General features: G+C 55.5%; 1 protein-coding gene and 1 non-coding gene across 3 annotated transcripts in view; one reads left to right on the top strand and one right to left on the bottom strand.

Annotated features, from left to right (window-relative positions):
- Positions 1-620: 620 nt before the first annotated feature.
- Positions 621-24372, top strand: part of ARHGAP8 (Rho GTPase activating protein 8) — a 53742-nt gene continuing 29990 nt past the window's right edge. For both annotated transcript variants that reach the window (XM_031463414.2, XM_031463416.2), the window contains exons 1-4: positions 621-664; positions 12985-13104; positions 16244-16387; positions 21195-21282. In XM_031463414.2, coding sequence (XP_031319274.1) covers positions 13032-13104; positions 16244-16387; positions 21195-21282 — 305 coding nt within the window. In that variant the 5' untranslated portion in view covers positions 621-664; positions 12985-13031. The remainder of the gene's footprint in view (positions 665-12984; positions 13105-16243; positions 16388-21194; positions 21283-24372) is intronic.
- TRNAG-GCC (transfer RNA glycine (anticodon GCC)) lies at positions 17786-17859 on the bottom strand. The gene has a single exon. It is a non-coding gene; the product is annotated as a tRNA-Gly (tRNA).

Below are 24372 nucleotides of genomic sequence, written 5' to 3'. Positions count from 1 at the left end.
GAGAAGAGCCGACGTTGAAGTGCAGACCTTGAGCTGCCTGCCAAGATCTCCCCGTGGAGATAGCAGGTGGGCAGTCGGAGGCAGGGGTCTGGAGTCAGGAGACATTAGTTGGGGACCGTCAGGGTATAGGCTGTATTGAAAGCAGGAGGCTGGGGAGTGATTACAGAAGGGAAGAGGTGCAGACCCAGCCCTGGGACGTGTCCTTCAGAAACTGGGGAGATGGGGGGGAGACTGAGAGCTGCACCAGAGAGGGGGGCGCGATAGACAAGGGGCCTGATGGAAATCCACCCTTAGAACCCCACTTCCTGAGCAGCTCTCAGGATTGGAATGTGACCATATCGGAGGACCCGCCATCTGCTTGCCTGGGGCTCCGGGCAGTCAATGGCACCTCCAAGGGTAACTGGACCCCAGCCAGGGCCTTCCTGATTATATGACCCCGGCCTCAGGGCTGGGGCAGTGACTGCACACATGCGCAGAAATGCAGCACCGGCCCCGAATGACCCCGGGTCATTCGGGGCCGGTGCTGCAGGAAAACAGCGCCGGAGGGGTAACGCGCGGGGCGGGGCGAGGGGCGGGGCCTGCGCGGGAGCCACGTCCGGGGCGGGGCCAGGTGAGGCGCGGGCCGAGCGGAGCCCAGGTGAGGAGCCGGCGGGGCTGGAGCCAGGTAGGGCCTGGGGTTCGCGGGAGGGAGCCCGCCTGTACCCGGGTGGGAACGCAGAGCGGGTTCTGAGGTTGGGCCCATTGCTCAGGTGGACACGCCGAGGCGGGGCGCGGCGTCAGGCCACGCGGTGCGATGACCGGCGGGGACCCGAGTGCCTGCGCTCGCCCCGGCCCGGCCCCTCCCCCTCCCCATTTTGCCCAAGCGCTCTCCTCTCCCTCCTCCCGCCCTCCTCTCCCCCTTACCCCTGCCCCTGCTCCCTGCCCCCTCCTTGCACCCCCGTCCCCTCCCTTTCTGCTGCCTCCCTTCTCCCGCGTTTTCGCGTTTTGGTTTGGTCCGGGTGGGCTGTCTCAGCCCAGGCTTTCGCCGGCCGCCCATTTCCCTCCTCTAATTCGGGGTCTCCGATCCGGCCGACACATCAGCTCCCTCATCCCGAACCTGGGAGGCGGGAGGCATCGTCCCGCTTCACAGATGTGAAAACTGAGGCACAGCAGGTGCTGCGCTCACTCAGAGGTTCTGGCTGCGGGCGCTGGCCCATTTATCACCAAGACCAAATATGCCGAAAACTTCAATCCGGAGGCTAATCAACCTCCAGAATCGCTAGTTAGGGGAGAGGCCCTGACTGCTTTCACTTTTCCCAAAACCTGGCATGGGGCCACTGTCAACAGCACAGGCTTGAGGGTTGCCCAGGGCCGGGCAGGTGTGTGAAGAGTGGCAGCTCAGGCCCCTGGAGAGGCAAGCAGGGTGGGAGGGGAGGAATTCCTGAGTCCTTATTTGGCCAAGTTGGGAGGGTGGGGACCCGGCCTTGGCTGTCTGGTGGTGCAGACTTTGAAGTTTTGTGTGAGAGGCTGTGTGGATTCCAGAGAGCGCGGCGCTGCTTGTCCGTGAAGTGTGGTGTTGACGTTTGTCCGGGTGAGAACACAGAACATGAGACTCAGCAGTAAATATCCTTTGGTCGGTCTCTGTTGGTAGTTTTAGGGTCTTGTTTATGAGTTTCTCCTTTAATGCAATGACTATTTCTCAAACTAACACCAGGGCAGGGGCCAAGGGGTGAAGAGGGACACGGGGCACCACCTGAGCCCAGCTAGTCCTTGAGGACAGCCCCCTCCCCAGTCCCTGCCCACAGAGGACCCAGAGTCTAGCCTTTGTGTGACAGAAGGAAACTAGGGGCTTATAGGAGATCAGGGACAGCTTCCTGGAGGAGGCGACCATTGAGCTGGAGGATGGATGAGAGATAGGCAGAGGAGGTGTGGCACGTTGAGGTCACACACAGGCTGGTTGGCTTAGTTGGCTGGTTGGGGATAAACCACCTGTGAGGTGGGGTTGGAAATGCCTGTGGAGTACCCGACAGGTGGAGCGGTAGGAATTTACTTGGACTCAATGACTTGAGTCATTGAGATGCAACCTCAGTGAGATTTTTGTTATATTTATTTATTTATTTTTTAGATTCCACATAAAAGTGAAATCATACGGTATTTGTCTTTCTTTGTCCGACTTACTTCACTAAGCATAATAATACCCTCCAGGTCCAACCATGTTGTTGCAAATAGCAAGTTTTGTTCTTTTTATGGCTGAGTGATATTCCATTGTATGTACAAACCACATCTTTATCCACTCATCTGTTGATGGGCACTTCAGTGAGATGTCTTGAGGTCTGGAAACTTGGCTAAACATCTCACAGACACACGGCATCTCCCTGACAAGCTAGTTCCAGCTGACTTGGTGGGGGGCATGCCGTAGATGGTGGCTTCTGTTAAAGAGAGGACAGCAAGAGCTCAGGCCACCGTGGAGGTGCCCAAGGTACAGATCTGTTCTCTGATTTTGCCCTCTTTCACTGATGGGGAAACAGGCAGCAGGAAGGTGAGAGCCGCAGGAAGAGTCAGAGACTTGAGCAGGTCACTTTCTCTCTTGGGGACTCAGCTTCCTGACCTGTAAAGTGACCTTCTTGGCCGTACTTCCCCCAAAGGGTCATGGTCACCTTTGCTAATGGCTCTCAGGCTCCAACTGCACAACTGGTTGCCTCGTTCCTCACTCCCGCCATCCTCATGAGTCAGGAACTGTTACAGTCCCCTTTTACAGATAAGGAAACTGAGGCAGGGAGCTTTAGGTGACTTTCCGAAGTCACACGGCCAGTGAGTGGAGAGCCGCAGTGTCCACACCCTCCCCACCGGCACTGAGGTCTGCCTCCTGGGTGGAGACATTCCAAGCCTGCCAGTGACTGCCTTCAGATCTCTGTGAAGTTAGCATGTCGATATAGAAATGTCTAGAGGTTTTTTTCAGACCAATTTTTCAACTTTTCCCTCAATCCTTTGATTAAAATTGATGCTCAAAGAAGATGTGCCCCACGCATCCAGAGCTTCGAGGCCTCCAGGCGTGCCTTTGAGGGTCCCCTTCTGGCCCAGGCACTGTGGGAGTAGGGATGGCCTCAGAGATGCCGTGTGGGGCTCAGCTGCAGGCAAACACGATGCTCCCGGGTCCTGCCCCAGCCACCTTCGTGTGCGGCTTCTGGAGCTGCTGGCAGCTGGACCTGGCCACTGTCCAGGTTTCTGGGTCCCTGAAAGGCAGGAGACCTGGCTGAGTCAGGTCCCTGTTGTCTCACCTCTCAGACAGGCATCGCAAGCAGCAGGTGGTCCTGAGGCTCAGAGGAAATAACGTGGGTGCTCAGTGCAGGCCGAGCGGTGCGCTGGTTAACAGCTGATACTGGAGCCTGACTCCCCGACCCAGCCAGGATCCTAACCATGCGACTTTGAATTGCTGACCCGAGTTACTCTGTGCCTCAGTTTCCCCAACTGTAAAATATGAACAACGTTATCTCCTATCATAGGGTTATTGGGAGAAACAAATGAGTTAATTTGCATAAAGTGCCTAAAACAGGCTGTAGCATCTTTACAGGTGTTTACATTTGTTTGTGCTAGATCCCCCCCACCAACATCACCCCCAACCAGGGGAGACGGGTGAGGACTGAGCTTGTGGGGAGCCTGTTCTGCCCGGGCTGGGGCCAAGTGGTTCTCTCTTCAGTGCCCCTGGGCAGAGTAAGGCTTGAGAAGTTTGCTTCAGTCAGAGCCCATGACTGGTGACTGTCCATCCAAAGGAACTGGTTTGGCAGGTCAGGAGTCCAGGAACTCCTGGGGACTGCCCCGTCCCTTCCCCTACCCGGTCGTGGAACTGAAGCCAGGGACACGCTGGCGGGCAGGAGGCTGTCTGGGCTGGGCCATTTGTCCTCTACAGAAAAGCTTCATTTCAGGTGGCTGAAGGCAGAAGGCGGAGGCTTGAACCAGCCGGGCAGGTGTGGGGCTTCTGGAAAGCGCCTCCTCTCTGGGCCATGGTCTCTGTCAAGTTGTAGGTGCCTCCGAGACCCCCGCAGCTGTGAGGGTCTCTGCTCCCCCCGGGCCCCTAAAGCTGCAGGGTCACCGCATTTGCTTCTGTGCTGTTATAGCACCTTGCATCTAGGGTGGGGGGCTTTGGGGATTTACTCAAAGTTTTTTCTTTAAGGAAAATTTCAGATATTCAGAAGTGAGCAGGACGTCCCAGCGTCAACCACTGCCTCCCTGCAGCCAAGCCTGGCCGGCACCCCGCCGCCTTCCCATTCCGTTCCCCCACCTGCTCACCCCCCACCCACTCAGCCCCGCCTCCTGCTCCCGTATCATTGTAATACTTGTTCTCCATAAACACTGCAGTGTGCCTCCCCTTATATCACGTGACCACAATACTATTATCACACTTAAAACAACAGTAATTCCTTAATAGCCAATACCCAGTTGGCAGTCAGATTCCCAGTTGCATCAAATATAAAAATAAGGTTAATCTGTCTTCTGACCATGCCTCGCCTCTTGAGGAGTGGTCTGTCCTTGGCTCCCACAGCCCTGGTGACTCTTACGATGCATTAGCCTTGGAGCGCCTGACCTTTCAGTGTGCTGTCACACCTGTCACTTTATCTGATCTTCTTCAAGGCACTGGCCAGACAGAGCTTGTGCCCATTTCACAGACGGGGAAGTGGGGTTTAGAGGGGCAGACTGACCTCAGCAGGGAGGTACCCTGAGTAGGGGTGACCCAGGCTGGAACCTTTTCCTCTGACTCTTCGTCCATGCCGTTTGCTCACGGCGCCAGCGTGGAGGTACAGAGGGGTTTCTGGGTGGGGTGCAGAGGGGATCAGAACCAGGTCCCTGGCTCTGGGAGGTATGGGTGGCCTGACCTTCCCCCAGGGACCTGGGGTGCTTTTCTCTCTGGCTACATGGAGGGAAAATCTTTATTTGACTCAGCTAAGCTCTAACCAGATCTTTCCATACAGAGACATCTGAAGGTAGAGGGGTTTTGGGCCCTGTGGGTCCCACTTTGATTTCCAAGGAGGCCAGTGTGGAAGGTAGATTTGAATTCAGACTGAATTATTGAACTGGACTTGAGCCAATGCTAGTAATAGGAACCATCTATGGATCATTGACCGCCTGCAGGAGCTATGTGTTCCAGGTAGTGTGGACAGCATGTGCAAAGGCCCTGAGGTGGGAACAGCTTGGCGTGTTTGAGGGGCAGCCCTGAGGCCTGTGTGGCTGGAGCAGAAAGAACAAGGGTGGAGGGGAGGTGATATGAGACAAGTTTTTGAGGGCAGCAGGGCCAGGCCACAAAAGTCTTTCAGGTGTCTGCAGGGGTTCGAATTTTATTCCAAGAACTGCAGGATGCTGCTTGCACTCAGAGGGTGTCATGGGAGGTGTGGAGTAGGCAGTTGGGATATTCGAGTCCAGGACTCCGGGAGAGGTTTGGGCCTGAGATCTGGGTGTAGGGGTGGAGAGCGTGGGATTTAATATCCCTTAGTGAGGAGAGGAGAGGGCCCAGGGTCCCCCACCCAACAGGTCTGAGTGTGGATGATGGACATCATGGCAGGGGCCACAACTGTGTCCTCTTCTGGGACAGAGAAGCCTAGGATGGCAGACAGTGGAGCCAGTGGGAGTGGAAGTGGCCTGGGAGTGACCTGAGAGTGTTGGTGAGACGGGCCGGGAAAGCCTTGAATGCGGGGCGCTGTCGTTGCGCTCTGCTTGTTCTCCTATTCAGCAGGCACCCCATGTTCCTTTCATGTCCTGGATGAGAGCTGAGACTCAAGTGTGTGTCAGAAATGGCCCCGGTTGTCAGGGGACACCCAGTCATGGGTCCAGAGAGATGCATGGACATGCGATGTTGGCTGGTGAGGGCTGCCAGAGCCTAGAGGAAGTTCCTGCGGCCTGAGGTGGGTGGGGGATCTGGGGGCATCATAACACTTTTGACTGTAACAAACAGAAAACCCAACTCTGAACTAGCCCCAAAGTCAAAGGGGACCCATTGGCCCGTGTAGCCAAAATGGTCTGGGGATTCTATGGAGATCAGATATGGCTTGATCAAGGCTTAGCAATTTCCTGTGTTTTTTGTGAGCTGCTGGCTCTTCAGGGTGGCAGTGATTGGCTACAGCCATTCTAGGCCACATCTTTATACACAGCTGTGTGGTGAGAAACTCCTCTATTGGCCATCTCCTGATAGCAAATGATCTTCTGGAAAACTTTTCCGGGTCCCTCACAGGCCTCAATGAACCTATCCGATTGGCCAGGAAAATTGCTAGGTGCTGATTGGTTCAACTTGACTTCCCCAATAAACCTTTGAAAAGGGAGATCGGCTTACCCTTAGGTAATCGGCAGGTCCTAGGAGGTGGGGTGGGTCAGCTCCTTGCAGCTGGAGGGCTGTGCAGGTAAGAGGGGCACCTGGGTACCACGGGCAGGGCCACAGGGATGCTGGGGAGGGGAGTGGCCCTGAGTCTTGAGCTTGGTGTCTACCAGAACCACAGAAGCGAGTGGGTGGTCCCAGCAGCTCTTTACAGACCCCCTTGTCCTTTCAGAGTGTCAGGGAACTTGTGGGCAGGCCTCTGACAGAACCGTGTAGCAGTTCACAGCTCACCTGGACCTTGCTGCTGCCACCTTTGGGTGTCTCACCCGGGTGTCATGCCCAGGTTCCAGTGGTTCTGGCCCCGGTACCTGGACAAACCAAACGGTCTACACACGCCTTCTCGCCAACACTGGGGACCCAGGGGTGTTTGTGTTAAAGAGTGGGTCATAGGGGTTTCTATCAATAAATTTGTGAAACGGCTGAGACAAAAGGGTGAGAATTACTCTTTATGGGGTGCACCTGGGAGAGCCTGGCATCCAGCTCAGTGGCGGCCCCTACTCAGCCAGGAGTGAGAGTTCCTGCCCCTGCCTCAGGTGTGACCCTGTGCCGGCGCCCTCCTCTCGCGTCGGTGCCCTCCCTGTAAAGTGCGGGGCCAGGCCTGGATGGCAGCCCAGCCCCTCCTGCCCGCAGAGCCCTTTGTCCGCACGCCCTGTTCACAGACAGGAGCCGGGCGGGCGGATACAGCAGCGAGCTCTTCCTCTGTACGCCCTGCACAGCGCCCGCACCACTCAAGTTAAATCTGGTGCTGATTTGCCCGAGGTGAGCAGGTGATAATTTGTACAAGATTAGGATGATTGCTGTGAGGGTCTATTTGGGTAACGTGCAAGTATGTTTTTATAGCAACAAACCATTTTGCTGTGAGTTACAAATAGAGCCGTTGGGTGATTCGACACCTCTCTTGCGTGACGTCACGTTGCCCTAGCTCTGGTCCACGTCTCTGTCGTTGTGGCCTCACGATGCTGGTGGCTCCTCGGTGCCCATGCCCCCCACACTTGGGCCACAGAGCCCCACCCAGAGGGAAGATTTTGGGCAGTGAGAGGTTCTGGAAGCAGGTGAGGTGCGTGAGTTCTATGAGTCATCCTAGCGAATTATTGAACCAGAGCAGGGCTGGTCATGGGAACCCCCGACTTTGTAGCCAACTCAGACAGAAGTGCACCTGGCTGGGGACCTAGGACTTGGACTGGTGTGTGTAGCAGGGGCAGTCTTATGGGACTGAGCCCTTAACTTGTGGATCTGCTGCTAACTCTGGGTAGTTTACGTAAGAATAAGATTGTGGGACACGGACTTGGCATCAGAGAGTTGGTGTTGGGATGACGTGTTTGTTGTTAGAGGAAAACCCTGTACAGGAGCAGAAAGAACAAGGCCCAGGGAAGAGTCTGTGCAAAGGTCCTGGGGCGCGGAAGCAGCGTGGAGTCTGGGAGAGGCTCAGATGGGCAGGTTTTGTGGCTGGAGCTGCAGGAGCAGAAGGGGGAGCCTCATGTGAGTCTCGATTATGGGCCTGCGGGGTGGGGGGCTCACAGGGCTCACCCCAGCAGTTACCCCCTAACTCGCCATCCGTTGCCACAACAAAGTAGAGATTATGGATGACACGCTTAGGCCTGAATGTACAAACTTCAAAACAAATCGTGCTGCCTGTGCTGTTTGAGATAGGCGATGGAGTAAAGGTTTTGAGCTTGCAGAGAACAAAAAGAGGAAAAAAATCACTCTGTCTGGTTAAAGAAGAGTCTGGAGGGAAAACAAAGCCCTCTTGGCTTCAGAGACTCTCGGCCCCGGGCGGTGCTGCCGGACCGTGCAGTGGGAGTCTTCCCTCTGCGGTGGGAGTTCTCTCTCTGCTGAGGACGAGGCCTGGGCCCTTCCATTGTTTACCCGGGTAGTCGGGCCGCCTGCCTGCGAGGCTTGTAAGCAAGAATGTTCCAGGCATGTTCCCTCCCCTGGGTGGGTGGGTCCCTCAGGAGGTGGGCCAATCAGGGCCCCTGGTGTCCTCAGAAGGTCACCTCCAAGCTCTTTGTCCAGCTTTAACAGGCTTTTCCAGGGTAGCCCAGCAAAAGGGGGCGCATGGGGCTGAAGGCTGGCGGGGGGAGCTGCGGTGGAGTGGGGACAGGATGGCTTCCCACCTTCTTCAAACTTCAGGAGCCCCTCCTGCCTGTCGTGAGGGGTCAGTGGAATGACAAGGTGGCTGTGAGTCCCCCACAGGACTGAGTGCCCCCCAAGGGTGGCAGCGGTCTTCACACGCACCCCTGTGCCTGGAGTGACTGAGGACAGACATGCGCCAAGTTCGCAGCTCGTCGGGCTCCCGGCCTGGTCTCCTTGCGGACCAGCTGCCCGGGCTGGTGCAGGGCTGTGGGTGTAGATGATTGAGTTTATTTTCTCACTTTCACTGCAGATAGAGGGGAGCTCCCTGCCAGGCGTAGGTTCTAGGGTCCCAGGCCTGGGTGTTACCCCGCTGCCCCCGGGTCCCTGGCTTGGGGAAGGCTGGATGTGGAAGACGGTGCTGTGTCCTGATGCGGAGGAGGTGGGCGGTGGGGCAGCGCCGGGCCTCCCTGCCTGGTGCTCGGTGCCCTACGTCCCGCAGGGAGCAAACCCCAGCCTGTGTGTGCACCTGGCCCTGCCCACCGGCCTTCAGCTGCCATCCCGTCCGCCTCCCCTGCCCTCAGGAGATGCAGCCTCTGGAGAACACAGAGGGTGCAGGGGTTGGGGACGGGGGCAGTGGGCGGGGGTGGTGGCAGATCCAGTCGCTGGTGAGGGTGAGACGTGTGGGTGGTTAGGGGGCCGATCTGGAATTGTCTGTGAGGGCGCTTGCTGGAGGTGGTGGCCCAGAACTGTAGGCACAGGGGAGCCAGGACGAGAGTGTGTGTGTGTGTGAGTGTGAGTGTGAGCGAGTGTGTGAGAGACACAGAGAGAAGTGGAGAAGGTGGTGCAGGTGACTCCTGAGACCTCGCCTGCCTGTCCCTGGGGTCCCTCTCTCCGGGGGTCTCTGCCCGTCTTTCCCTGCCTTCCCCATCCTGGGCTCCCTCCGTGTGCTCTGCCCAGCGTCTTCCACCAGCAACCAGCAAGGCTCTTGGTCCATCTCAACTCAGAGAGGGCACAAAGGGCACAACTCTTGGCGAGGCGACACAGCTCTCAGTGGCCGCAGAGCCCACCTGAGGGAGCAGGTGGCCTGGGCTGCAGGGAGTGCTGGCGGGGTGGGGGTGGGGGACACAGCAGGGGGTGGAGGCTGGTTGAAACTGGAAATGGTCACTGGTGACATGGCCCCTAGACAGTGGAGAGCTGTCAGAAGGGACACACAAAACCCCCAGGTGTATCTGTGCCAAGGTGAGAGAGACTGTAAAGGGATCGGAGTAATAGGAGGCATCCTGGGGCCGTGTCACCGTGTGACCCTGAGCCACTGTCTGCACCTCACTGGCCTTCCTCTTGTTCTCCGATAAATGGGGAGGCTACAGAGTGGCTCCCTCCTTCCCGCCTTCTGTCTCCAACCATTGTTATGAAAATTGTTCAGAGAACAGCAACATGTAAGAAAACACACTTTTTGCCTTGGTTTGGAAGTTGGTACCGTTCATTATGGATTTTCTCTGTCTCTTTCTCTCTCTCTGAGCTGAACTCTTGGAAAGGAAGTGGCGGACCCCCCGCCATTCATTCCCTGCCGACTGTTTGAGCATAAAGACGTTCTCCTGTACAACCTGATACTATTCCCACAGCTCAGCAAATGAGCCGTAATTCCTTTAATATCATCGTCCATTCAGGCCACGTTCACGCTTCCGCAGTTGTCCCAGGGATGTTTTCGCCGCTCCTTTATCAACCAGAATTCCATCAAGGGTCACATGCTGCGTTTGCTTGTTCTGTCTCTCCGTCTCCATTCAGTCTAGAACAGTGCTCCCACCCCACCCCACCCCCACGCCTCCCCTGCCTTTTTAAAAAATAACATCAACTTTTAAAGAGGCCAGGCCAATAAATTGCCTGGTAGGATGGCTCTCATTCTGGGTTTCTCTGCTTGTTTTCCCCCATTATTGTGTTATTTCTTGTGTTCTTTGATTCCCTGGGGTGTTTCCTCTAGAACAATAGAGCTGGAGGCTTAATTAGATTCGGGTCGGACCTTTTGGGCAATATTGCAATGCATCTGAAGGTGCGGAGGTCAGGCTGTCCTGCAGTCGTGGTGCTGGGCTTGCCTGACTGCGGGGTGGCCACCAGCACATCACATGTTGTCCAGCACCCAGCTATGTTGTCCACACTCCTTTCCTGACTCCCACATCTTCCTCTTTGCAGCAAGAGACGCCAACTCCCATCCCAGATGGCGATGGCCGTGCCGCTGGTGGCCCAGGCACTGGGCTGAATATTCCAGGGTCTGGGGTGCTCTGGGCTGATGGAGGTGGTGGTGGGTGAGCAGACAGAGCTGATTATAAAACATACATGTACGTGCAGTCTGATTGTGGCTGTAAAATATGGGTGCGTGCAGACAAAGACTGGAGGGAAATGTGCAGAAATAAAAGTTGTACACAGGGTCATGAGCGACATCCCCCCAACCCCTTAAACTCAGTCCTTCAGTGTGCTTGTCACACCATTTTGCTGTTTAGAAATGAACTGCGGAGTAGAGGGAGGTCTGGGGGACTTAATCACGGCGACGTGGAGCAGAGCAGGTTCCTTACAAGGCTGTGTTATCTGCCTGGCACAGAGAAGCTTGGATCAGGGGAGAGCAGCGTCCTCAGGTGCCCTGCTGAGTCAGCGCTGGTGCTACCGTTTCTTACTGTGTCCTGGAGTGGAGAGATGGGGTCGTGTGCAGGGCCAGGGCTGGCGTCGGTTGTAGCTCTGTTCTGAGTCAGATTTCCCCCAGAGCGTTTTCAGAAATGCAGTTTGTTTACCTGTACCACCATCAACAGGAAAATAGTGGGCTTGATCATTCCATTCTCTTAGAGAAGAGAATATTGAGGCAGATTTCATCAAGTGTTTCAGTATCACTGATTTTTCAAAGGAAAAAATAGTTCTGGTGGAAGTGACAGGTCATCTACAACCCCAACTGGCTTAAGGAGAAAAGCGGATTTATTGGCTCTTCACACTCAGGTACAGCTGGATCCAGGTGCACAGCGTTTTAGGGACATTTCTCTTCTGCCATTCTGTTTTCATTTTCCTCAAGTTCATGTGGTGACCTTGGCTAGCTCAAGGCTCACATCCTCTCAGGTTTGGGTCCAGCAGAAGAAATTTTAAAAGCATCTCCTTTCAGTGGCTTTGTGGACGTCTTAGACGTCACTCTGATTGGACCGGCTGTTCGTGTGATCGCTCCTGAGTCGATCCCTGTGGCTCAGGGAATTTCGTGCTGTGATTGGCCAGGCAAAGGTCCCGGGGGTGGAGCCTCCCTCGCCATCGCAGGGCTGTGTGTGTGCGTGTGTGCATGTGGGTGAGGGAAAGATTGCACGTGTGTGTGTGTGTGAGGGAGAAAGTGGGTGAGTTACGGGCAGAGGGGGAAAGGATGCCGGTGGCCAAGAGGTGTCCACTCAGTCCAGCCATGAGCCCTCTTCCTGTGGGGCCGCAGGCCTGGACCCTGGCCGGAGCCTGTGTGTGTGGCATCGTCCCTTTGGGCACAAGTGTGAGCAGTGCTGACTGGGGAGGCCGTGCCTCTGATGCCTGTTGGGGTCTCCTGACACCGGCTTCTCTGCCCGTGTGTGGCCTCAGCAAGCCCCTTACCTCTGTCATTCTCCACATGCGTCTGGTAGACACCCAGTCCTTTCCTCACACTGGTCACTTCATGTCTGGGCCCCTGTCTCAGCCTGAGTGCTTCTGAAGGCACAAATCCATCCTGCTCTTTGTCGGGGCCCTGGGATCCTGCCCGGAGCGGGTGGCAGGTGAGGGGTGAGGCCATCGTTTCATATGAATGGAATCGTGTGATCTTTTGTGGCGGCTTCTTTCACCAAGCATCATGTCTTCAGTGCTCGCCTGGGTTGTAGCAGGTGTCAGCACTTCCTTCCTTTTCGTGGACAAATAATATTCCATTGTTCAGTTACTAATGGGGATTTTTGTAAAGATGTGTACAGGTTTTGAAGCAGCATCCAGGCACAGAATGACCATGTGGTAACTCTTAGCTATGATTGTGATTGCCAGCCCTATGCAGCCATGAGTAGCTGAGATGGAGCTTTGCTGGCCTCAGTCACCCCATCTGTAAAGTGGGTACAGGAGTGAGTATGCGTATCTCTGAGGTGGGTGGCTCGGAAGGAATGAGACTGTCCTTGTAGTGCTGTCCCCACTCCATGTGTCCCTGATCCCACCGCCCTCCACCCTGCTCTCCTGGGATGTGGGGCTGGTTGGTGAGGGGAAGCCCCGTGGGTGCCCTGGTCGGTGGGCAGTGCCTGCAGAGGAGGAGGTCACATGTAGAGGCCCAAACATGGGGCTGATGCCACCGTGCAGCTGGACCGTGAGTTGTTCATCGAGGGGCAGTTCTCCCGTGTTGGGGGGATGGGGTGCGGGAGGGCTGGGCAGGCTGAACCCCGAACACCAGAGTGATCTGCAGTCTCGGCGAATCAGATGTAGGTGTTTTGTTTTTAATGTCAAGGAGGAAAATTAAACAGTAAGCAGGTCACATGAAGGGCGCTCCTTTACTCCTTAAGCCCGGTGCACTTGTGTGTTAAATGCCCCCCGGGTTCCGTGTGCTTCTCCCTCAGGGCGTCAGAAGGACCCCACGCCCAGATCCTCAGGCGGTGGCATCCGGATGGTGTGCCCAGGCCACCCTGTCCCCCGTCAGAGCATGTCCCGGCTGGACTTGGAGGAGCTGGCCGAAATAGGTAACGCGCATCCTCCCCCAGCCCCATCCTGGGAGATCCCTGGGGCACGTTTGTTTTTAATAGGTAATATATTGATATGGCTCAGAAAACCCTACCCCTCTAAGAAGGTGCTCCGTGAAGCTGTCCTTCTACCCCATCTCTGGATCCCCACCTCCACCCTCAACAGCCAACTATTAGGGACTTTTTTCTTTCCAGAATTTTTAATACAGATTCACCTGCACCCCCATGGGTGATGACGGCCATCCTGCTGGGGTGCTGTGAGGCCCAAATGGGAAAATACCCTCATTCACTGCTTCCCGCTCCCTGCTGGGGTGCCGGGTTCTAGACCCCCATTTTACAGATAAGCAGCCTGAGACTGAGTGACCGGAAAGCATACCGAGGTCCCCTGGGGACAGGGCCCAGATGGGAGGAGAGCCCGTCATCCAGGTGCGTGGGGAGACCCCTTTCCGTGGCATCAGCTCACGGAGCTGGTTAAGGCCACGTGCATATGTGTGTTTAGGTGAGGCGCTGTTTCTGTTCTTGTGTGCAGCGCCGCCAGACTATCTTATTCATTTCACTCAAGTGCAGATTTCAAGGTTTGCAGGAGCCAGGGCAGAACCTAAGGACCTGCTGAAATAAGTGATTTTCCATCTGCGTCAGCATTTGACACCCAGATGAGGAACCCTGACGGGTTTTACATGTGCTGCTTGATTTGCTCCCGAGAACCCGCAGTTTTACCTTCTAGTTTCTGCCCCTTAACGCAGAAGCACGCAGCCTCAGACCGCTTCTCGCTCGGGTCGATTTGGCAGCACGACGGTAGTGCCAGTTTTAGGGGAAGTGACGTAGTTCTGAGACACGGGCCATCCTGTCCCCGGAAGGGGTCCTTGTTTCCCTCCTCTCCCGCCATCCTTAAGGGGTCCAGGGTTCCAGCTCGTCGTCTCTTTACAGGTGTCCCTGCCACGTGCTGGAGCAGCTTTTACTTTTCTTTTTAAATTGAGGTGAGATTCATTTAACATGAAATTAGCCATCTTGGAGCGAACAGTTCAGTGGTCTTTATGATACTGACAATGCTGTGCAGTCATCACCTCTCTCTGGTCCCAGAACATGTTCATCACCCCAGAAGGAAACCCCAAACCCGTTAAGCCATCTCTTCCCCGTCCCTCCCTCCCCCCAGCCCCTGGCAACCATCAGTCTGCTTTCTGTCTTTATGGATTTACCGATTTTGGAGATTTCATATAAATGGAATCATACATTCTATGGTCTTTTGTGTCTGGGCAGATGACATTTTGTTTATTTATCCATCCATTGATGGACACTTGGGCTGGTTCTGCTTTTCGGCTTGGTGAGTGGTGCTGCTGTGAACGTGGTGTGTACGTGGATTTGTCTGAAGATCTGTGCTCCTTTCCCTGTGTGCACACCTAAAAGGGGACTCGCTGGGTCGTAGTAATTCTGCGTTCTACTTTTTGAGGAATAGCCAGACTTTTCCACGACGTGCCCCAGTGTCATAAACATCTATCAAGATACTTCCAGAAGTGGGGCGTTTGTGGGGGTTTCCATGGGGCTGTGTCTGTAGGATGTGGCGGGTTTAGAGGTGGGCTACTTTCAGTGAACATGGGTCAGCCCAGCTCCGGGGCACGGCCTGAAGGTCCCCAGGACGTGGCCTCGCTCAGCTCCAGCCTGATCCGCACGCTCCCCTCTGTCTCTGGTGTGAGGCTGACCAGGATGATCACTTACGGCCCCCATCTTCCTGCTCTTCCTCCTGGACTCGTGACCGTAGCTTCGTGGCCCTGTGGTCTGGCCTGCCCACCCCCAGGCCTCACCCTGCCTGCGTACCCCCTGCTCTCCCTCTGGCCACGCTTGTCTGTTACCCTTCCCCCGCTGGGGCCCTTTCCTCCCTCTGGACCACTTACCCTCTCACCCCTCTGTTATTTTATACCCGTCCATCATGAGCACTCAGTATAGACTCGGCTCCTCCAGGAAGCCTGCTCCAACCGCCTGGGATGGGCCAGCCCCTCGCCCCTGCCCCCTGCAGCCTTCAGGCCACTCAGCTGCCCAGGGATCCTGGGAAAACCCGTGGATGGAGCTCTTCAGGGTGACAGGTTCCTACCCATCTTCTCTGATTGTCCCTGGGACTCCCTGCTGACACCTCATGGCCTCTGTGCGCCGTTCCCTCCACCCGGATTCCCTTCCGGCAGGTTCCAGCCGCCTGGCTCCCTCCCTCCCTCCTTCATGCCTCTGCTTAGAGGTCCCCAGCTCAAACCTGATGCAGCCCCCAACTCTGTGTCCCCCTTAGGCTGCTTGATCTTCTGTTTGCCCCCCACACCTGACATCCCTCTGGTGTCTGTTTCTTGACCCCGCACGAAGGCTGGTCCTCGAGGGCAGAAACTGCATGAGTTCCCTAGAGCTCCCGAAACAGCCCCACAGAGCTCGTGTCTTGGCACAACGCTGTCTGAAGTGCGTTTCACTGGGCGGGTCTGTAGTGAGGCCCGTACTCCCTGGGGGCTCCCGGGGAGAAGCTGTCTCCTGGCTTTTCCACGTGCCTGGGCTTGTGGCTCCCCGACACCCTGCAGCTCCACATCTTCCTGTCTGTCTGTCTGTCTGTCCTGTCCTCACAGCTCCTCGGATGCTGACCCTCCTTCCTCCTTCTTACAAAGACCCTCATGATGACGTTGGTCCCACCCAGATACTCCAGGTTGATCTCCCCATCTCAGGTGCTTCATCATATCTGCAGAGTCTCTTTTGCCGTGGAAGGTCCCCTGGTCTCAGGTTCTGGGGATCGGGATGCGGACATCACGGGGCCGCCAGTGTCAGCATCTCTCAAGAAGGGCCCACGTTGGAATGTAGAGCCGGGGAGCTGAGTTCACGGCCACACCTTGCTGCCAGTTTGTAGTGCGACCTTGGGGAGTCATTCCCTGCTCTGAGCCTCAGTTCCACCCCTGACCATGCAGAGGACAATATCCAGTCCTTGGCTCTCATTTTTCTCCCTCCATGGTACTATGCACTGAGCGGCTGCACAGTGGGTGAGCAGCAGAGGTGGGTGCATAGTGGGTGCACAGCTGAGACAAGGTGCGTGTCCTAGAAAGACCTCAGGAGGCTCCCTCTCTGTCCTCCATCCTCGGGAATACAGCTGACTTCCTCTCCCCCTCATTGTCTGCTGTAGAGCTGCAGAGAGATGAGGAGGAGGCCACGGCACTGGGCGCGGTGAGAAGGACCCCGGTGGCACCCATGGCTGGCCCGGACCCTGCTCTGAGCATGAATCACCCCTTCTACGACGTGGCCAGACACGGCATCCTGCAGGTGGCCGGTGAGTCCCAGCTGGGTGGTTCCCCAGGACACCGACAGGGCCAGCCTTCCGTGGGTCCTGTGGCACGAGACGGGCTCCTCACGTAACCCCAAATGTCCTCTTTAGAAAACCTTTAATGTCTAGGTAGTGGGGAGGGATACTGGTCCAGATGTGAGGGACGTGGACCCACAGATCAGGTGCTCACCACAGGAAAGCAGGAAATCTAGTTACTTTTAATAAGATGTAAAAAATTCATTATTTGTGTTAATGTGCAGTGGGTTTATTATTCTTTTAAAATGAGCAATTAACTAAATATTTTAAAATTCTCTGTTTTAGGTTTTTAATACTGTAAATTTCTATAGAAATAACCCACATTAAAAAAATTATTTAAAATCTCTTTGAAGTCCTCAGTGAGTTTTAGGAGTATTGACATGTTCTGAGACCTAAAAGTCTGGGAACCAGTGGCCTTGTCTATGATCTGTCTTGTGCACTTAAAAAGAATGTATATTATATTCTGCATTTTGGGGCGGAATGTTCTGTGTATTTCAATTAGGTTAGGTTGGTTAATAGTGCTGTCCAAATCTTCTGTCTTCTTCATCACTTTTGTGTCTGCTTCCATCAGTTACTGACGGGAGCGTTCAAAGCTCCCACGATTAGAATTTGCGCACCTCTCCCTTTGGTTCTGCCCACTTTTGTTCTGTGTTTTGATGCTTTGTTTTAGGGGCGGCATATATACTTAGGGTTTTTATGGCTTCCTGACCTGTTGACCTTTTTGTCATTGTGGAGTGGCCCTCCTTCCGTGCGTCATACTCTTTTATTCATCCTCTTTGCCCGATTTGTCTGATGTTACAGTCGTCTCGACAGCCGTGTCAGCTTTCTCCGTGTTGCTGTTGGTAGATACGCCCTCTCCATCCTTCCCCTTCCAGCCTGTCTTAGTCTCTGCGTGGGCAGCGTGTCTCTTAGAAACAGCTGATCGTTGGCTCTTTCCTTTCATTGAGAAGGGGGCTGAGTATCGGGGAGCCACCTTCTCGACAACTTGCACGCCATGCTGGGGAGTTTGCACTTGGTCACGATGGCTCTGGGGAAGCTTGAACAGGACCGACGTAATCCGGTCTGATTTAGGGGGATCCTTCGGCGTGGAGGGTGCTGACGGCGGCTGCAGGAGGCAAGGAGACGCACGGGAGCAAGAACGTGGCAGCAGCGAGAGGGGAGCGGCTAGAGCTGAGAGAGACTCTAAGATGTTATGCTGAGGACCTGCTGAGTCCCACCTGGGATCGGGCCCTCGTAGACGAGATGAGGCTCCTGGGTGCAAAAGGAAAAGTGGAATTAAGAGACGAGGGTCTCTGGGCAGTGACTCGGGCTGGCTCTTCTTTTATTCATTTATTTTTCTTTCTCTTTTTAAATAATTTTTCTCTGTTATGGAGGTACTGGGGATTGAACCCAGGACCTCGGGCATGGCAAGCACTCGCTCTACCACTGAGCTATTTCCCTCCCCCTGGCTCTTTTTTCACGTGCCTTACCTCCACCTGCTGCTCTGGTGGGGGCCGGCGGGACACAGTTCCTTCCTGGCAGGAGGCTGTGGGCATCCCCAAGGTTTGTGGTGGGTCCTTCAGCACCGTTAAGGGACTGTAGCTGCCGTGGGGTTGTGCTCAGGCCCTTCTAGAGACACCGCATAGAACCGTCACAGTTGAACACGTGAGCCTGTGTCCGCACTCCTGCAGGTTTCCTTGGGAGGGTGGAGGCTGGGCAGTAATCTTTGGATTCCGGATGGTTCTTTTGGACTAGAGTTCTCACTCGTTCAAACACCGACTTCTTGAGCTGTTTAAGTGTCTTAAAAAGAACATCTAAGAGCCTCGAGCCATCCTTAAGAACGCCGGCCCTCCTCAGAGGTCGTGGATAGCTGGAGAAGAAATCAGCAGGACCAACTCCACACTCAGCGAACGGGATTTTGTAGTCATGGATCGACAGCAAGGGGAATGAAGGGCCTCACCTGGGTGACTCAGTGGCTAAAGATGGAGAAAATCATCAGAGCAAAAATCAGTGTCCCTGAAATCGCGCGTGGCTTTTCCAGTTGGAGCGCCCGGTGAGGGCAGGCTCCGGGGTTCCCTCCCTGAGGGCTGGTCCTCCACCCCTCCTCCCAGGCCTCACCTGGTCCAGCGTTGTCCCCTCATCCCAACTCAGCCATGCTCCTTTGTGTCTGGTGGGTCTGCGATGTGGGGACGGAACCCTTTTTCCTGCTCCTCCAGGAGGTGGCACAGGCCACTCTGGGATCCCCTTCAGGGGTAAGCAGGCATCCCTCTCCGCGAAGGGGCTCCTCTAATTTTCCTCTCCCAAATGTCACCTCCTCCAGCGCTGAACGTCCAAACCACAGCCAGAAACCAAAGAGTCTTCTTGAAAATAGTATTGAAGGATCTCTCATTACTTTAGGGGTTGTATATTTGGCCAGATGGAAGCTTTGTAGAATTTTAACTCTTAAGGCAGTGTTCTGTAAATACAGTTGATTTAAATACTTTGAGGAGTGGTCGTCATCTGAAGCTCCGGGCTGGGGCTGGGGCTGGAGCTCAGAGGGGAGATGAGCCTGCGGAGAGCAGGGGGGTCCCGAGAGATCGAGGAGGTGGGACATGTCATCTCTGAGGCGCGTGGCAGGGGAGAGGGACACCGGGTCTGGTCCCGCTGGAGGACAGAGCCTTCCTCGCAGCCCATGCAGACTCCAGCTGGCCTTCCCTGCAGGATGAAGACAAAATGAGTCTTCAGATCTCCTTTCACTTCTGCAAAAGAAGGTTAGCAACCTGACAACAAAAACCAAAACAGACAAGCCCCCACGTCGGTCCCGATGAGGCTGCTGCTGCCTTTATTACGCATTTTAATCATCCTTCACTCTCGGAGCGATGATGGATCGACGCGGGCGTGGCAGGGCAGCGGCTCGGGGGGTCATTTCTTTATTCATAAACGGGGCTTCTCCCGCCTCGGAGACAGTGAACGATGCTGTGCTGTAAACAGCCAGGGGAGGAAAAGGGTCATGAATTAAACCGATGCCGTGTCCAGTCTGCGTTTTATTGATAGTTTTCATTTCCCGCCGTATTATATCATGTGGAAGCCCGTTCTCGACACACTGGCCCGTGTTGCGGAGGGCAGCCGAGGGTGTTCACTCATCTTGACTGATGTCGTTGACGCCAATGCCCAGCGACTGCGCAATCAGCGGGAGGGTTGGGTGTCCAGGGATTCCTCTGGGCTGCGGAGGAGGCTGGGCCTCAGCGGCTGTGGAGGTTAGAAGGCCTCCTCCCCGGGAACGTGGGTGACCTGGCAGCAGAGAAGGCTGCTGAGGCCGGGCGGGGGGTGCCACCCTGGGAGTCAGCCAGCTGCGGGGGTGAACCCAGCTCTGACACTCCCTGGCCTCTCCGGGCCGTGGTTTTCTCACCTGGAAATGAACAGCACACCTGGAAGCCGCCCAGCATCCCGCCTGGCACGTGGTCATGGATCACATTTATTGAGCATGTGCTGTGTGCCAGCTCTGCAAGACTATTCAAGCTATCGATTTAGTCTCTCCTGAACCCCTTGAGGAGCCAGGCAGGAGCCGTGTCTGGTCTCTTCTCTCCAGAGCTGAGTGCACGTGGGCCCGCAGCAAGCGCTTGTTGGCTGGATCTTCCGTTCACCAAAGTAGCGCATCCCCAAGACTTTCCGTTCAGTCCGATTCAGATGTTAGTGCTCATTTTCCCCATCACTTCATGGTGGCTGTTGACTTTCTGTTTCAGCCCCAGCAGCTTTTAGTTCCTGGCTCCTTCAGTAGCCGCACAGACAGTTCACATCTTCAGAAGCCGACTGGTCCTTTTCCCTTTCCTCCTGCGGAGCCCCGGCCTCCAGGGTGGTAGGAACATTGTTTGGAAAACAGTCCAGGCAGAGCCGTGGAAGGCTTTGTGCTGGAAAACGCCCATCTGGCAAGGGGAGCAGATAAATGTGTGGGTTCCAGTGCAGCCCTCCCAGCGGGAGCTTTCTAAGCAAACGGAAACCATGACCAGAATTCTCAAGCAACCTGTGAAAAGGCCGCTTTATTTGGAAACCGAAACAACTCTCGAATTCTGAACGTCAGAGTGGCTCCCAGGCTCCTGGGAGAATCAGACGTGCCCTAAATAACAAATAGCTCCCTGGCCGGACAGCGGGCGGGGACCTCAAGGGGCACGTGGTATGTGTGCGCCTGTGTGTGTGCCTGCACATGTGTGTGTACGTGTGAACGTGGGCACGTGTGTGATCATTTTCTTTCTTTTTTAACAAAGATGCTGGGGATTGAACCCAGGGCCTCGTGCATGCTGAGCACGTGCGGTACCTCTGAGCTAGACCCTCCCCCCGACGTAGGATCTTGCCTTTCAGAGCTGGGGGCGGGGCTGAGGAGGCGGGGCTGCCGTTCTTCTCATTTTAAGCAAACCTCTGAGAACAGTTGTGAATACTTGTTAAAGGGGCTTAAAGTGGGTTCAGAGTCAGGCACGTTTCTGGAAGGGCTCCCTTGTGTTTCCTTCAGGGTCCTGGTGATCTTCCCCAGTCAGTCCCTCAGCCAGTCAGTGAATGGTGTCGGGCATCGTTTGAGCCACAGGCATGGGCAGCAGGCGTGGGCTCTGGGGATGCAGATGGTGAAGGTGAACTTGGCACAGGTGCACAGAGCGTCGGGTGGTGGGTGCCCGTCCTCAGGTGCTGCATCCACCGCGCCCTGGGCACCTGTGCCCCAGTGGGCTGGTCAGGAGGCTACCGGTCTTTGTTATCGCCTGCGGGCGTGGTGGGGGAAGGCAGCCTTGGGTGTCAGTGCCATGAGGCAAGGCTCACGCTGTCTCCCCTGCAGGGGAGGACCGCCTTGGAAGACGAGTCGTCACGTTCAGCTGCTGCCGGATGCCCCCCTCTCATGAGCTCAACCACAGGCGGCTGCTGGAGTAAGTCCTGTCCCCTGTCCCCTCCACGCACCCCCACCACCTTGTGCACACATCCCCTCTGTAGGCTACCCCCCCCCCCGTGTAAATGCCTCCATGACTCTCAGCACCGAGTGGATGTTCGGGGTCAAAGGCTAGCATACACAGACTGACGGGCAGGTCCCCAGGTGGATGTCACGTCAACTGCCAGGTCACCAGTCCACCCCGGGCCTGGAGCCCACAACTCGAAGTGAACAAAGGCACAGTTGGGTCCCAGAAGCACCTGGAAGCTTTGGGCTGGTTGTTCTGTGAGGCTCCCCCTGACCCACGCGTCCGCTCTGGCTTGTTAAAGAATCTTCCAGTAGCTGCTGAAGATATAATGGCGATGGCAAAAATCTTTGCTGGGAACTGGGGCCCAGAGTCTTTCTGCCAGAGAGCCAGTTCTGCTGTCTTGAGCTGGGATCGGCTGTGGAGTTCTCGAGGGGAGCCCGCGTGCCAGGCAGTGGGTTCCTCCAGACGGCAAGCCGGCCCTCCCAGGAGGTGCTGGCCTCCCTGAGGAGCCAGGCCAGTCTGCCGCCCACTCTGTGTAGACAGGGCACGTGGGGAGGGAGGGGTGCCCGAACTCAGAGCACTTGTATCCTGAGGTCCTCCGAGATCAAACACATTCCCTTGCCAGATTATTCCTTTTGTGGCATCAAGTAATCTGTGACCTGTGGGTCAGCTCTCACCAAGGGTACCACTGCTGAGCCAGGAATGAGTTCAGGATGTGTTTTCTTGGAAAGACAGACAGAAAGCAGGTTGGTGGTTGGGGGTGAGGGCCAGGGGAAGGAGGAACGCCTGCTTACTGGGCTTTCTTTGGGGGCAGTGAGAATGCTTTAGAGCTGGCTGAGGTCATGCTTGCACAGCATTGTGAATGGACTGAATGTCACTGAATTGTTCACTTTAAGATGGTTAATGTCACGCATTTCACCTCAATCCAAAAAAATGTACCTCTGACAACAATCGGTATGTTGTGCTCTTCTGCCCTGCCTCAGAAACCGTCATTACCGGATGGAGGTGTTAAGCATGGCCACCATGAACAGTTGTGTAGGTTGTCCACTGCACAAGGGCACCAGCAGGTGCTCCCCTCACCCAGTGCTGGCAGGCGTCTACCTGGAGGAAGAAGCGTCCTTTTCTCACTTGCTCAGAAGTGCTCTGTAGGCTTCTCGGCCTTGATAAGCCCTAATACCTAGTCTTTTCCGTGGCTTTTCAGGAAAAATCAACACCATGTATATTATCCTCTATCACTCCATCCCAGTGGGTGGCTTTCCTGTGGCCAGATGTGTGCTCCTATTTTGAAACGAGGGAAGAAATAAGTCCGAGCCTTTGAAGCTCAACCAGTGATTTAGTTAATGACTTCCTATGCTGAGCAGGCGTGCAGATGTGCTGAGGCACTGAGAGGAACTTGACACGTTATGGAAGGAACCGGAGGCACACTGGGCTGGGGAAAACGTGCCCGCTTTCACTGCAAGTGTCCGCTGTGGACACGTGAGCTGGTAAGGACAGCTTTCTGATTTCTCCTTTCTTAAGAAAGTTGAGAAATGCAAGAGTGACCATCCTTACAGAAATGAGAGGGCGTTCTCGGGCTCAGGGACTCTCTGCGGGAAGTCAGAGATCTCCATCTGGTCCTGTTAGTGAGGGCAACTCGAGGCAGCATGGTATCTGTGAATTATGCCCGAGGGCTTGGTCCCGAGGATCTGGGGGACAGTGCACTGGAGAGTGTCTGGGCGTTGGAGTTGCTTCCGCGGCTGCTGAGCCCAAACCATGTACCACGTGAGGTCAGACTCGCATCATTTTTACATCAGAGCAGATGGCAGGTGGGGGCCTGTGGCTTTCTGGGGGCAGGACAGTGTGGGTCAGAAAATGGACTCCGGAGCCAGGCTGCTGCATTCAGATCCTGTCTCGGCCCCTTACCCGTTCTCCTCTGCCAGCCTCTGTTGACTCCTCTGTAAAATGGGCATATTGGTGCCTGCCTCAAAGGGTCGTTGTGAGATTTAAACGAGCAAATCCGTGTAAGGGCCTGCAGTTCATGTGGTCAGTGCTTTGGGCAGAGGGCACTCTGATGTTTAGAATCACACAAGCAGAGGAGAAACTGCCATCCTTTGGGGCAAGGAAAAGACCCCCTGCGGTATTCCGGCCGTGCGGGGCAGCTGCATGCCTGCCGGTGGCGGGGACTACCTGGGTTTTTGCCTCAAGTGGTTCTGGGGACACTTGTCCACCTGAGAACCGGCCTGCACAGTGGACCTCCGGGCTCCAGTGGGCTGCGTTCGCACAGCTCACAGTGAGGGCCGCTGTGTTCAGAGACACTGGGTCTGAGCTCCTGGAGTGCCCGGCTGGGTTAATTGTGGGATGAACTTCTAGGTAACGAATGACTCTGGCAGCCTGACGTGTGAGAGCTCGTACTGACGGCTGGGTGTCAGGGGCCCCGCCAGCGTGGTGGTGGGCTCAGGGATGGGCTTTCTGCAGCTCGTCTACTGGCGGCCACACGAGGCCGTTCTAAGTGGGCCACATGGGTGTGTCCAGGAGGGAGGGATCCGTGATCTCGGGACTTGTAAAGCTTGTGCTAGGGGTGTGGTCAGATGACTGAAGCAGAGCAGAGCCAGGGTTGTGCTTTACAGTAAAAAGAAAAGGTGCTGAGAGCTATTCTGGGCAGAAGGAGTTGCTTGCTTCTGGAGATGCAGCAGAGCAGCAGGGAGTCGAGGTGGAGGGGCCGAGCGAGTCCCGGGGCTGCATCCCAGTTCATCCTCTTTGTTGGTTTCCTATGGCTCTTATAACAAATTACCGAAAACTAGGTGGTGTAAAACGATGAATTTATTCTCTTCCGGTCCTGGGGGACAGAAGTCTGAAAGCGTGGTGTTGGCAGGGCCCCCTACCCACCAGAAGATGCTCCCCGTCCAGGAGAGAATTCCTCTTGCTTCTTCAAGCTTCTGGGGGCTGTCGGCAACCTTTCACCTGCCCGGAGCCGGTGGCTGCGTCACTCTCTTCTCTGCCTCCGTCTCCACAGGGCCGTCTCCCCGCTCTGGCTTTCCCTCTTATGTCTGTCTTATCCGGATACAGTATTGCATGTAGCGCCCT

The sequence above is a fragment of the Camelus dromedarius genome, chromosome 11 (genome assembly GCF_036321535.1).
Source record: "Camelus dromedarius isolate mCamDro1 chromosome 11, mCamDro1.pat, whole genome shotgun sequence".
Classification (NCBI taxonomy): Eukaryota; Metazoa; Chordata; class Mammalia; order Artiodactyla; family Camelidae; genus Camelus; species Camelus dromedarius.
Note: the sequence above shows the minus strand (reverse complement) of the source record. Positions and strands in the feature narration are given on the sequence as shown.